Source organism: Dromiciops gliroides, chromosome 1, assembly GCF_019393635.1.
Source record: "Dromiciops gliroides isolate mDroGli1 chromosome 1, mDroGli1.pri, whole genome shotgun sequence".
In the NCBI taxonomy this organism is placed as follows: Eukaryota; Metazoa; Chordata; class Mammalia; order Microbiotheria; family Microbiotheriidae; genus Dromiciops; species Dromiciops gliroides.
Window position 1 is genome coordinate 33,955,569 of NC_057861.1, and position 14,728 is coordinate 33,970,296.

General features: G+C 54.5%; 1 protein-coding gene across 1 annotated transcript in view; it reads right to left on the reverse strand.

Annotated features, from left to right (window-relative positions):
- NCOR2 (nuclear receptor corepressor 2) overlaps positions 1–14,728 on the reverse strand; it is a 267,801-nt gene that overhangs the window by 199,996 nt on the left and 53,077 nt on the right. Inside the window, 1 exon segment of the mRNA XM_043990128.1 lies at positions 9,147–9,318. Coding sequence (XP_043846063.1) covers positions 9,147–9,318 — 172 coding nt within the window.

Consider the following 14,728-nt stretch of genomic DNA (forward strand, 5'->3'; position numbering starts at 1 on the left):
GGGCCCTGAAGTGATGCCCAAGGACACGCAAGGGAGAGAGAAAACATTCTGAGCCGGATCTCAGGCTCCACAGCCAGCAAACTCCTCTGCGCCCGCTCTGATACCGTTTTCAGCCGCCCCCTGGGCCAGATCCCACCAGTCCTTGAGCCTCACTCACGGCCCTGAGAGGGAAGCAGGAAAGGGGTCACGGGCCCCATTTTTCAGATGAGGCCCAGAGAGGCCACAATTAAACCTGGGACACTCAGGGCACTTAGGGAGGTGAGTGCTTGTAAGGGGGAGGGTGGCTTTCACATTAATTAAACAAATAAATAAATCTGACTTCTGCTAGCCCGGCAGGCAGCCACACTGAAGGGGGAAAAGAGGAAGGGAAATGGGGGGGGGGGAGGGCTCGGAGAGAGAACACCCCTCCCCCCCATGGCTCCATCCTGATCCCGGAGCCTTGGGTTTCCTCCCAATTCCCCCAGAAACACAGAGCCCAGGAAGGAGGCTGCAGTAGCCCATCCTCAGCCGTCAAGGACACCTTGAGGAAAAGGGCCTTCTCAGCTACAGGCAGGGGGGCCAGGTGGCTGGGAAGCAGGGGCCGTGGGGGGGGAGGGTGTGCTGATGGGCCGAGTGACCTTGGGCAAGTCCATTTACCTCTGGGGCCCAGCCAACGGGCACTGTGCTAGGCCCTGGAGGAGCTTACATTGTACTGGGGTGAACAGAGAGCGTGAGCAGGCCCCTTGTGCACAGGAACATCTGAATGACTGACAGAAGACCAGAGCTGGGGCCCTCCTGGACCTTCACTCCCTCACTCATCTTCCCTCCTGCTTGGCCCCCTGGGGCAGGGGCAGCCGTGAGCAGCGCCAGCTGTGGTCCAGAGGAAGCCTGTGACCTCTGACCTCACACCGGGATCCTCAAAAGTTAGACAAGGCTGGAGCAGCCCTTTGTGAGGAGGTCCTTCAGCTGGGTCTCAACACCCAGACAAGGAATATTTCCTAAGGGCTTCCTAGCAGGAGGCCCTGGGCTGGGCCCAGCCCTCAGGGCCCCTTCTAACAGGTGTGTGCAGACAAGGCCACGGGGCGGGGCAGGAGTGATCCCCCACCTCCTCCCCAGACTCACACATTCTGCACTTTCCTTCCATTGAAAGCCAGCTGCCAACCCCTGGGGAGCCTGGATCTGCCCAAGAGGAGGGCTGCCTTAGGCAGGAGGCAGAGAGAGAAGCTTGTCCTGAATCGACCTTCCTGCTCAGGCTGTGGGGAGGCTGAGCGCACCCCCATCTCCAGAGGAGGGAGGGGGCACTGCCTGCACCTGGCCCCTCCTCTGTTCTCCCACACACACCTGGGAGAGGGAGATAGGGGTGAAGGAGGGCATGGGGAGCGAGTCAACAGCCCCACTCTCACCCCCTCCCCACCCAATTCAACAAATATGTATTTGGAGCTTACAATCTGCCTGGCACAGTAGGCACAATGGAAAAATCAAATATGGTCCAAGGCCTGAGTTCAAATTCTGCACTAACCATGACCTTGGGCAAATCACTTCAGGTCTCTCTGCCTCAGTTTCCCCACCTGTAAAACAAGTGTTAGGCCTCTGAGGTCCCTGCTCTCTCCACAACTATGAACCTGACTCACTCCTCCCCTCGCTGTGCCTTGGTTTCCCCATCCGTAAAACCAGAGGGTTGGCCAAAGCCCCTGTGACTCTAGGACCCCCCAGGAATGCACTGGGAATTCTTCACACACATCCCCACTTCACAGTCAATGGGACCCTCCATCCCCAACAAACCCAGGAATATGAGCCCAACCCCCACCCCAAACCTCAGGGCAGCTCATGGTAACACCACCGGCTTTCCTTCCTGCAGTGAGGGAAAGCCCCCCCAACCACTCTCTGTCCCCCTCCACCCCAGCCCCTCTCAGACAGGCCCAGAGGTGGCAGGGCTGGGGGCTGGGAAAGGAGGGCACAGACACCCCCTCCCCTGGTGGCGTCCCTCCCCCAGGCCTGCTGCTGGCTGCCACAACTCTCCCTCCAGATCCAAGTATCCTCACCTTTCAGGGAAACCAGGGGAGAGGCCTCCAGTCGATATTCAAAGAGCTGGTTCAGGAGGCCCAGCTGGGGTGGAAATCCTGCCTCTATGCCTAGCAACAACAGTAGCAGCTAGCATGTGTGTGTACATGCGTGTGTATATGTGTGCATGTGTGTGCTCGTGTGCATGTGCTGTGTGCACGTCTGTGTGTGCACACATGTGTGTGGGGGGGTGCCTACTGGGATCCAGGGACTATGCTAACACTGCCTTATCTGATCCTTGCAACAACCCTGGGAGGTAGAGATTATCAGTATATCCTTTTTACTGATGAAGAAACTGAGGCGCTCAGGTTAAGGGACCTGCCCAGGGTCACACAGCTAGGAAGCATCTGAGTCTGGATCAGAACCTGAGTCTTCCTGACTCCAGGCCTGGCACTCCACCCACTGGCACCACACAGCTCTTACCCTGAGCATGGAAAGAAAGCACTTAAGTCTCTGAGCCTCAGTATCCTTTTCTGTAAAATGGATCAATGTGGTAGTACAGGGAAAGAACCTGACTCTGGAGTCAGAAGGCCTGGGTTCAAATCCTTTGTCTAATGTGTCACTCAATCACATCCAGCTCTTGGTGACCCCATGGACCACGGCACACCAGGCTCTTCCATCCTCCACGATCTCCCAAAGTCCGTCCAAGCTCAGGGGGGTTGTTTCCATGACACTGTCCATCCATCTCCTCCATGGCCGTCCCCTCGTCCTTTTGCCTCCAACATCAGCATCTTCCCCACCGTCAGGGTCTTTCCCGACGGGCCCCATCTCCTCGCTACATGGCCAAAGTACTTCAGCCTCAGCGTTTGACCTTCCGGAGAAGAGCCTGGATTCACTGTCCTTGCCATCGGGGGACCCTCAGGAGTCATCTCTGGCGCCACATTTCCTAAGCATCGATGCTGTGGAGCAGCTTTACGTCGCTACTGGACAAACACACCGGACTCCATGGACCTCTGTGGGTGGGCAACGTCTCTGCTTCTTAGCGCACTGTCCAGATTGGCTGCAGCTTCTCTACCAAGGAGCTAGCACCTTTCAGTTTCATGGCTGCAGTTACCCACATCTGACCTAGCTGTGTGGTGCTGGGCAAGTCACTTAACTTCTAGCTGCCTCAGTTTCCTCAACTGTAAAATGGACACCCTAACGTCTGTCTAGCAGACAGAGTACTGGCCTTGGAGTCAGGAAAATCTGGGGTCATAACTAGCTACTCCAAATGCAGCCTCAGACATTGACCAAGCCACGTGACCCCAGGTCACTTCACCTCGGCCTGCCTCGGTTTCCTCATGCCAGGGATGCCGTGTAATGCCCTCTGGGTAATATCGGCTATGTCATTCTTTAATTGTCCCATGTGCCCTGCACCTGGACGGGTACATCCCCACCAGTCAGCTATGACAGGCAGGCGCCATGGGCCGAGAGCTGGAGGGAGCCCCGAAGCCATCCAGTCCAACCCCCATTGTACAAATGAGGAAATTGAGGCCCACTTCCTAGATCAAGCAGGTAGTTAAGTGTTCATAGGCTCCTAGACCCACTGAAAGGGACCCAAGAGGGCAACGAGTCCAACCCTTTAATGCTCAGATCAAGGTTAGATGACTTGTCTAAGGCCACAAGGACAACGGCTGGGAAAAGCAGACTTTGAACCCAGGCCTGAGTCACAGACGTGAGTGCTCACTAAGTGTTTCATGGTTTGTTCTTCTCTGAAATGGCATCGACCCCATGGCATGGCGGGAACAGTGCCCGCCAAGTCAGGGGAGCCAGCCAGAAGCATCGGCTCCACTGCTAATGGCCTGCCTCAATGACATCAGCCTCTCTGGCCTCAGCTTCCTATTCTGGGGGACGCCCAGGGGATAAGGAGCTGCAGAGACAGCCCACTGCCTGTGCACACTGGGGGGGGGGGGCCCCCGCACAGCCAGACACCCCGCCTGGCGCGGGGGGGGGGGGGCGCATCTCAGATCCTCCCAGCAGTCAGCCCATCTGCATTTCAAAGCCTCCCCTGGCACTGGCACTGCCCCACTGCGTCGGGCAGGGGGCGAGGACAGCTGCAGAATGGGCACCGAATGGCTCCCCACAGCCCAGGGAAATGATCTGGACGCATGCCAGAGGCCAGAGGGAAGGACAAAGAAAGGCCTTCTGTCCAGGTGGAAGGCTGGCTCGCCATGACCCCTGCAGCCCACCCACCTTCTTCCCACAAGGGCCAGGGACGGACGCTCCTGCCTGATGTCCTCCCGAGAGCTGCAGTGGGCGTGTGTCTGAGGCCACAGATTGGGCCGCTTCCAAGCTGAGGGATCCAAGCCTCAGTCTCCCCACAGGCAATGGTGAGATGGCCAAACCAAAGAGCCAAAGTCAGAAAGGCCCCTCAAGGGCATCTGGCCCAATCCCCTCATGTTACAGAGGGGGAAACTGAGGCCCATTGAGGGGAAATGACTTGCCCAAGGCCACACAGGTAGTAAGAGCAGGATTTGAAACCAGGTTCTATGACTCCCCAGCCAGTGGTCTTTCCGCCATACAAATGAGGGCTCTCGCTCCGCTCTGGGTCCACTCTCCTCCTCTGCTCAGGATATACAAAGACACCACCCGCCATGGGCCTTTCTGTCTCAATATAGACCACACCGCTTCTGAGGCCTGAGATGGGTGGCCAAGCAATTCACCACCATGTCGCCAATATCATAGTAATAATATGATGATAATCATAATAATTCTCATGTATAAAATGCATTATGGTTTGCAAAGCACCTCACATGCCTTATCTCACTTGATTCAGTCAACAACCCTATGAGGTAGGCACTAGTATGATGCTCATTTTATACATGAGAAAAACTGAGGCAGAGTGAGGTGACTAGTCCAGGGTCACACAGCCAGGAAGTATTAGGTGTAGGATTTGAATTCTGGTCTCCAGACTCCACCTAAGTCTAGCACTTTAGTGACTGAACCCCCTCGCAGCCCTGAAGCTGTCAGACCACCAATTCTATAGACAGAGAGCTGGAAGGGACCTGAGAGTGCATCTTTGGGGCAGCCAGGTGGCACAATGGATAGAGCACCAGCCCTGGGGTCAGGAGAACCTGAGTTCAAATCCAGCCTCAGACACTTGACACTTACTAGCTGTGTGACCCTGGGCAAGTCACTTAACCCCAATTGCCTCGCAAAAAAAAAAAAGAAAGAAAGAAAAAGAAAAAGAAAAGAAAAGAGAGTATATCTTTTCCAACCCCCTCACTTTCACAGTGGTTTAGTAGCTCTGTCTGACACCATGGTTTTTGAGAAGACATGGAAACATAGGGGGTGCTTATTAATAGGGGAGAGGCTGAACAGGTCATGGTAGGTGGCTATGAGGGAACGCTATTGTGCTGTAAGAAACAATGAAGGGGAAGATTTCAGAGAAACCTGAGAAGACTTGCATGAGCTGATGCTTAGTGAAGTGAGCAGAACCGGAAGAGTTGACATTCCGAATTGTTTATAGAACTGCCTGACAATTCACAGCTCCACCAACAATGTACAAGTGTGGCTACCTTTCCATAGCCTCTCCAACACTGGCTATTCCCATTTTGTGTCCTCTTTGCCAATTTGCTAGGTGTGAAATATGTGAAATCTCAGACCTAATGTGCTTTCACAAAATGGTAGAGAGAATGCAGGGTCAACTCCTGAGGGCTCTGAGGCACTGCTCTGTTTGCCAGCAACCTGTACTTGGGACCTAGTAACTCCTGCAGGGGCTAAGAAAAATACTGCAGGATTCTGTAAAATAAGGTTCACACTGACTATAGGTAATTCCATTCAATGCTACAAACATCAATTAGGTTCCTACTGCATACTAGATCTCACCACAGCCCTCCTCCACCAAGCCTGTCCAATCCAATCCAACAAGCTTTGTGAAAGGTCCAGAAACAATGCGCAGTGACCTGTGTCAGGTGCTGAGGATATAAGGACCAAAAAACCCAAACCCTCCCTGCCCTCAAGGAGGGTACAGTCTAGACAAGTCACAGCAAACCCAACAAGTGGGCCAGGTGGCGGGCTGCTGCCCAAGGAACGTCCCAGCTAAAACTGCAGAGATTTCTCACTTGGCACTGTGGCAACACCATCCACAAACGAAAAGATTCTAGACTAGATGCCAGGAGGGGAGAAAAATGACACAGGGCCTGCCCTCAGCGATCTTACACTCAATTCTCCCAAAGTGCCTCAAAGAAAGGGACAAGCCGGGAGGGCGTGATTTTGGACCATGCAACGCTCTCTCTTCCTCACTCTCCCTTTGTGCCTAACTCAGGGCCTGCACTTGGAGGGCATTGGACTGGGGAGAGGAGTAACAGGGTCAGAGGACAAAGAGCAAGCCCCGAAGCCCTAACACCTCTGCCGTAGCTGGGAGCACATCCTGGCCCGGTGCAGCAGGCACACCATTACTGCTACCAGCAGCTTCCAGGATCCTGCTGACCTTGGGCACCTGCACCAACCCTCAGGACAACAACCCCGATGCTACCCCCTCCCTGCTGCCTCAGCAAGGCCCTGGCATGGACCCAGGTTGGGGGAGCCAAGCCCTCATTTGACTGTCAGATCAAGGCCTGGCAAGGTAGCGGGTGGGCCCGGCTGGCTAATGTCACCCATTCAGCCTCAGCCAGCTGCAGTCAACAGCCCTCCTGGGGCTGGCTCCTTGCCCAGCCAGGGCCCCACTCCTTGGGAATCAAGGTCAGAGCTGTTCCCGGGGTGCAGTATCCAGCCTGACAGTCTCCTCATCTCACCAAGGAAGGGGGCACCCCCATCCCAGAAAGGCACCGGGGTCCTCAAGGTGGGGAGAACAGAGACAAAGCAGGAATCCCCGTCATCTGCCAAGGACGATGGGCTCAAAGCGAGCTCCAGAAGGGAAGGATTTGCAAATGCTCAGAGAGAGCCCTTGGTGTGCCCTGCCACACCAAGACCCCGGGCAGTGCCCCACCTGAGCCCCAGCTAGAGCCGAGCTCTCCCCAGCTCTCCCCATCCCCTCTTAGCCCATGTCACGGATCACAGAGCTGAAGCTGGAGGGGACTGAAGGCGGGACACAAGTCCCCTCATTTCCCAGAGGAGGAAGCTGAGGATGGGGGCTATCTGGGCCAGCAAGGCTGCTTCAGGACAGAACTAGGATTAGAACTCGAGTCTCCCATCTCCACACCCAACTCATCCCAATGGCCAAGCAGCCTCCCTTCCCGCCACACCACCACACGCTGTCTCTCTGTCCCTCGGCCAAGCACAGGACCCTTCACGGAGGGCACATCCCCTGTCCAATGCTGCCAGGGGCCAGCTCTGAATCACTGCTCCCCTGGGCTCTCCTCCTCCCTACCAGGGGCTGGGGGCCTGAGTTGGGGCTGGGGGAAGAGAAAGCAGGCAGCGCCTGGCAGCTTAGAGTCACACCGCAGGGAAACGTAATTAGCGGGGACGGCGAGAGCCACCAGGCAAGCTCCCCGGCTCTCCAAGGAGCAGCACTGATGTGGCTAATGACCAGAGTGGGAGGCGGCCCAGAACATCCACTCTTTCAGCCAAGGCCAGCATCAATTAGGAAAGAGGTGGTACCAACGCATCCCGAAGCTCTCCCTGATCGAGGGGCCGAGGGTGGAGGTGGGGAGGGTGATACACACTGCAAGATGGACAAGCAAAGGGGGAGGGGCCGTAATGGACCCACCCAGAGAGGCCTCTCACTCCAAGGGGCCCCATCCTTCCCACTGCCTGGTACTGTGAGAGGCAGCTGGGCACAGCAAAGGTAAGACGCATCTGCAGGGAAATGGAAGATGGGGCCAACAGTCCCTGGTCCTCAGGGTTGTAGGACCAAATGAGAAGATGCGGGTGAAATCCCCCTCCCCCGAAATGGGGCTCAAATACCCTCCCACCATGAGCACACCAGGGCCCTCCCTTCCCTAGCTGCCCCAGGTTTGCTCCACACACATGCTAACTCAAAGGAATGGTAACAGCAACAAACAGTAACAGCTAGCAAAGCGCTTTCCAAACATCATCACAACCACCCTGGGCCGCATGAGCTCTTACTGTGCCCATCTTATAGTTGTGGACACTGAGGCCCGGGACACAGTAAGTCGACTTGCCCAGTCACTAAGTGCCCATTCACTCTGCTGAATGCACTAGCAGTGCATAACATAGGCGCAGGGCCTACACCCCCTGGACTAAACACACACACACACACACACACACACATCCATACATTCGCACACATGTGGCCAAGTGGAGTGGGGGGCATGCGCGTGTCCACCCATGAAACGTGAGGACTGTCAAATTCCCTGTGTCTTCCCCTTCCCCTCTTAGCACGCTGCCTGGCACACGGGAGGCCCTTCATCAGCACATGCTGACTGACTGATTGATCTGCTCGGCTTAAAGCGCCATATAAATGTCACTTATAATTACCATCGACGCTCTGCCCCTGAGCCACGGATGAGACTGTCAGAAAGGAGTGTGATTGGTTTTCTTTCTGCCTAGAAACTTGCTCTCTCCTGCCTCCCTCCCTCTCTCTCTCACACATACACACACACACACACACACACACACACACGTACATGTGTGTATTTTTTAAAAAATCTTATCTTCCCACCTAATTCCTCCCAGGCAAAGTCTGGGTTTGCCTTCCCCCTGCCCTGAATTCAATACCAAAAGAATTTAGTGAGTGCCAACTATGTGCCCCGCATCATATTAGGTACTAGGGACAGAAAGAGAAAATGGAAAAGTCCCTTGTACTTAAGATGCTTATGTATACCACACAGTAGGTGCTAAATAAATTCTTTTTTAAGGGAAAGATGGACATTTGGATGGATGGATGGACAGAAGGACAGATGGATAGATGGGTGGATGGACAAATGAATGGATGAACAGGAAGAGGAAGATGAATGGAAGGATGAAAAGCTGATGGATGGACAGTAGGATGACAAACGGACCAAAAGACAGACAGACTCCTGAATGGACAAATGGACAGTGGAAGGGCGGGAAGTCAGATGAGTGGATGGGCAGATGACAACGGGGGAGCCAACAGGCTCTTACAGAAGTGAAGGTCTGAGAAGCAGACGTCTGCCTACAATCCCAGGCAGAGACTCCCATCAGGGAGGCAACGGCACAGAATAAGGACGCGTGGGGCTGAGGTGGGGGGGTCTTCCCCTTACCTTGGAGAGGTCTTCTGTCCCCCCGTGCTGGGCCAGCATGGGCGAGGGCCGAAGGAGCGGCTCCTGTAGCAGCTCCAGCCGAGGCCTCTTCGTCTCAATAAATTCGATTTCAGATTTGCTCAGGTCAGGCAGGTAAGAATGGGACTCTGGCCGCAGGTGTAACTCCTGGGACCTGAGGCAGAGACAGAAGACGCTGTGGGTCAATTGGTTTGAGCTTCTCCCGCACCTGCCCTCTCACTGCAGACGCGGGCACTGGGGCTGCGGCACTGCTTCACCCTGCAGCACTGGTATGGGTCTGGGGTTTATCCTCTGTCACTGGGGCGGCTCGTGGGGATGCAGCGGGAGGGGAGGGGACATTGTGACATGGAGTTAATGCAAAAATAAACTCCATCAATCCAAACATGTTGTAAACTGCCTCTTACTGACCAGGCTCGAGAGGCTCTTGGAAACGGTGTCCAAGGCCACCAGGACACCCAAATGACCACATGAAAGTAAAGAGAACCCGCCTCTGATCCACCCTGGAGGCCGGTGATCAGAAGGCCGCGGCCCCGTCCTAACCAGCACCTGTAACTCAGGGGGCAGAGGAAGATTTGGGTGTGAAATCCCAAGCCCCCAGGGCCTATGGATGTGATCCTGGCCAAATCCCAGACAACGTCTCAGCCTCAGTTTCTTCAGCTGTTAAACGAGGGGCTTGGACTAACTGGACAACCTCCCAGGTGCCGTGACCTTCTGTCCTTCTCTGTTAGTGCTGCAGAACACCCCCCACCCCCACTCCTACCTCAGGGCAATTCTAATTGTTTAGAAGCTTTACCAGGACAAGAAATATGTCCCCCTGACCCACTGTTCACCAAGGCCAGCTCCCTCCTTTTGTAAACCAGGGAACTGAGCCAGGAAAGGAAGTGACTCACCCAAGAGCACCCACTTCTCAACCTAGTTCTTAGAGTGAGGGCTCTAAAAACAGCTCGCCTTCACAGAGCACTTGAAGGAGACCCTGGGAGGCAGGTACTATCATTATCCCCATTTTACAGAGGAGGAAACTGAGGCAGGTAGAGGGGAAGTGGCTTGCCTAGCATGGCAAAGCTAGCACAGATCTAAGGCAGGATTCAAATTCAGGTCTCCTGGCTCCAAGACACATCACCAAATTAGTCAATATGTCTTCTCTATTTCCTTTTGTGTGCCCCCACCACCACCACCACAACCCCTCCCTCCCTCTTTATCTCCCTCCTTTGTTTGGCCTTTGGGGCAGCTGGGTGGGTACGGCAGTGGATGAGAAAGCCGGGTCTAGAGTCAGGAAGCCCTGAGTTCAAATACAGCCTCAGATACTAAGTAGCTGTGTGACCCTGGGCAAGTCACCAAACCTCTCAAAGCCTCAGTTTCCTCATCTGAAAAACAGGGACAATAACAGCACCCACATCCTGGGGTTGCTGTGAAGATCAAACGGGAGAAGATCTGTAAAGTGCTTAGCATGGTATAGCGGCACACAGTATATAAAAATGGCTTTTTAATCCTCCTCCTTTAGATCTCTTCTCAATCCTCATATCAGGCCATTCCCGAGCTCTCCAGCCCCATCAAAGTGACCTTTCCTCTGTCCTCCATTTCTTATCTCTGTGCCTGGAAGACCATCCCTCCTCACCTCAACCTCATTAGACTGGGAGCTTCTAGAGGGCAGAACTTAGAGAGCCTGGTATACAGTAGGTGCTTAAGAAATACTGACTGGGGCAGCTAGGTGGCGCAGTGGATAAAGCACCGGCCCTGGATTCAGGAAGACCTGAGTTCAAATCCAGCCTCAGACACTTGATACTTACTAGCTGTGTGACCCTGGGCAAGTCACTTAACTTAACTGTCACTGAAGAAAGAGTGAATGAAAGAATGGAAGGGAAGGGAAGGGAAGGGGAGGGAAGGGGAGGGGAGGGGAGGGGAGGGAAGGGGAGGGGAGGGGAGGGGAGGGGAGGGGAGGGGAGGGAAGGGGAGGGAAGGAAGGAAGGAAGGAAGGAAGGAAGGAAGGAAGGAAGGAAGGAAGGAAGGAAGGAAGGAAGGAAGGAAGGAAGGAAGGAAGGAAGGAAGGAAGGAAGGAAGGAAGGAAGGAAGGAAGGAAGGAAGGAAGGAAGGAAGGAAGGAAGGAAGGAAGGAAGGGAAAGAAAAGAAAGAAGGAGGGAAGGAAGGGAAAGAAAAGAAAGAAGGAGGGAAGGAAGGGAAAGAAAAGAAAGAAGGAGGGAAGGAAGGGAAAGAAAAGAAAGAAGGAGGGAAGGAAGGGAAAGAAAAGAAAGAAGGAGGGAGGGAGGGAAAGACAAATCACAAGGCTTTTCATGGAGCCTAACACATAGTGGGCACTTCATAAATATTTGATGAATGGTTGATTGATCTAAATAATAAAAAATAACCACCATACACAAGGTAAGGACATAGCACCCACTCCAAAGAACAGGAGTAAAGGACATCACCTGGGAATGTGTGAAAGCGAGGGAGGGCTGGACACTAACTGGTGGGGAGCCCATGGGCTCCAGGAGAGTTCTCATATATGGGGTAAAATTGAGGAGGGCACCTAGTACACTGAATGTCCAATGAGGTCATTGGGTTATAGATACAGAGAGGGAGGGGAAGGGAGGGAAGGGGGGAAGGAAGGAACGGAAGGAAGGAAGGAAGGAGGAGGGAGGAAGGAGGAAGGGAAGACTCCCCTACTCCCCAAGCTTTATATTTGCTAATATAGATGCACCCCTATTTCCTATGTTTTATACCTGCCAAGGTAGAAGCTCCCCTATCTCCCAAGCTTTGGCTGCTAATGTAGATGCTTCCCATCTCCCAAGCTTTACACCTGCTAATATAGATGCAGCCCTACCTCCCAAGCTTTAAACATGTTAATATAGATGCACTCCTAGCTCCTGAGTTTTACATGTGTTTTACATGTCTCCTCCCTCCCAGGCCTTATATCTGCTAATACAGACACACCCTCTACACCCTTTGCATCTGTTAATATAGATGCGTCCTTACATCTACTAAGAGAGAATCAATCTCATGACCAACACTGGTAAATTGTTTCCTGCAGACCCAGTGGATTCCTTTCGTACCCCTGCCGCCCCCATTCAACAAATAAAAGAACTCTCTGAGCGGATGGGGTGGGTGTAGGAGTTTAAAACCCCTATGAAGAGCCTTCAGAAGAGCCTGGAGGGTTCTCAGCAGTGATGGGAGGAGGCCAGGAGAGCTGTGCCCGCACCCCTCCCATGACTCCCCCTCTGGGGCGGGGAGCTAGACCAGATGCTCCTTCCCAGCTCCCAACAGTCATGGGTGGGAAGACCTTGTTTCTTCCCAGGCTAGAGGAGGCCAGAGAATGAGGTCCGAGGGCTGAAAGGACATGGGCCCTCCTCCACCCTCGCCCCCCCACTCCCCACTCATCTGCCTGGCGGGGGGGGGGGGTGCCTCTGCCAGGAGCAGGGGGTGCTCGGCCTGGGACCAGGGTCTTTGCTAGGACTTAGTTACTCTAGGAATCTCCCTCTCAAGCTCCAGGCAATTCCTCTCCTTCTCTCCTTCCTCCCCCAGCATCATCCTGCAGCTGCCTCTCAAAGCATCACAGGCTCAGCTTCCTGGCTCACTATGGGCTCAGGCCTTCTGAGAACAGGCCTGAGGAATGGGGGGAGGGGCAGCATGCACCTGATGCAAGCTGGGAGATACTGTGGGAGTCTCCAAAACAGCCCTGGATTTAGGGTGAAAAGGCCTTAATTCAACCCCCACTTCAACTTCTTCCTAGCTGTGTGACCATAAGCAAGACACTTCCCCCTGGGCCTCAGTTTCCTCTTCTGTAAAATGAGGCTGACCTGGATGGGTGGGTGGGGGACCCAGGGCCAGCTAAAGGCCCTTCCAGAGCCGGCAGAATCCTATGCACAAGCAAAGGCTCAGGGAGGTGGGGGCTGGATTAGGCGGTCCCACAACTCCAAATTCAGTACAATTCCCAGGCCCAAAGGAGAACGTGGCAGGCACTTCAGGTAACAGAGAAGGAGGAAAATTCCCAGCCGAGGCACCAGGCCATGGGGGGTGGGGAGGGGGCGCTGTGGCGCTGCCTCCCTCCCCACTGAGGCTTCTGTACTGTGCGGGCCGTTGGGCCATTCCCATGGTGACCTGGCCAGCCGCCACCCCGTGAGCCTCCCTCCCAGGTCAGGAATCAAAGCTGCTTTGGGAAACAGGAACTTGTCCCCCTGCACCCCCTCGCCCAGCGTCCAGGAAACAGGCCCATCGGTCTGCTCTGGCGTCACCCAAACCACCCGCTGGGCTCCTGCCACCCTCTCAGCACTGGTGTCAGGGGCTTTGCCCCCACATAAGGCCCCATGAGTTCCAAGGCTTCACGGCAATCGCCCTGGATCGTGTCTTTGGCCTGCTACTGCCAACAAGTCACTGTCCACTGTTGGGCCTCAGTTTCCTCATCTATCAAATGAAGGTTTTGGACTAAGTGACCTCTGAGGTCCCTTCTGCCTGTAAATAACTATTTGTATTTCTCTCAGGCTGAACGAGCACTTGTGAGTTAGGGTATCGGGGCTCGCCGACGTCCAGTGGGGCAGGAGACATGAACTCCCCGAGTCTTAACTGTTTCATCTATAAACTCAAGTTTGGGCCAGACTGGGAGTCCTAGCTTGGGGTCCACTGTAACCCCGGGCACTTGGGATCAAATGAGACTTGGCAATGGAGACCCAAGGGGAGAGGACAGAGCCCCAACACACACACACACACACCTTCTCCATGAGAGGACGATGGGAGCAAAGGTCCTCAGGGAAACATGTGTGGGAGGGGGCCGGAGATGCCTCCTCTGTCTCTGGCTTTGCCTCACGGGGGTGACATTCTCTCCAGGGCAGCAGATGGGCTGGACGGGAGAGGGCAGGGAGATCAGGGGGTCACAGTACACAGAGCCCGTGAGGCCACGGTAAAGCAATGCAATGGCAGGGAGCAATCAAAAGAGTGGATAGAGGGAGAGTCTGTAGGGCCAACCGGCTGTGAAGAAGAGTGAGCAGGCTCCAGGTTCAAATCCTGCCTCTCATCTATATGGCTGCAGCCCTTGGTTTGACAGCCCTGGAAGCTGCAAAGCAGTCTGAGCGAGCCTGGGCACGCTCCTTCCAAGGCTTGGGGGGGGGAGGGATTTTTTTAATTGGAAAGAAAATTTAATTAGCACAGACACTGATCGGAATCAGCAGACTTTCCTCCGCAGAAGTGCCCTACATAAGTACAATCCCAGGTCCACACACCGCCAGCACTGCCCCTCCTCAAACCCATCAGCTCTGAGATCTTATTGTGTCTTCATGAGATGATCTCCCTGCAGCCTCACCACCCTCCACGACAGGAAACTACAGGGCTTCTCCGGCTGTGCCTCTCATACCCCACCTTGGGGGTGCGCTGGTCCCCAGACTGGAGATGTCATTTGTGTGCGAGAACTTCTGGTATTAGAAGTCCCTCCACACAGCCAGCTCAGTATCTCAATCTCTCACTTACGGTGTCTGACAAAGCTGCCTGGGACACTGAAAGCAACCTGCCCCAGGGTGTGTGTGTGTGTGTGTGTGTGTGTGTGTGTGTGTGTGAGTGTGAGTGACAATGACAGAGAGAGA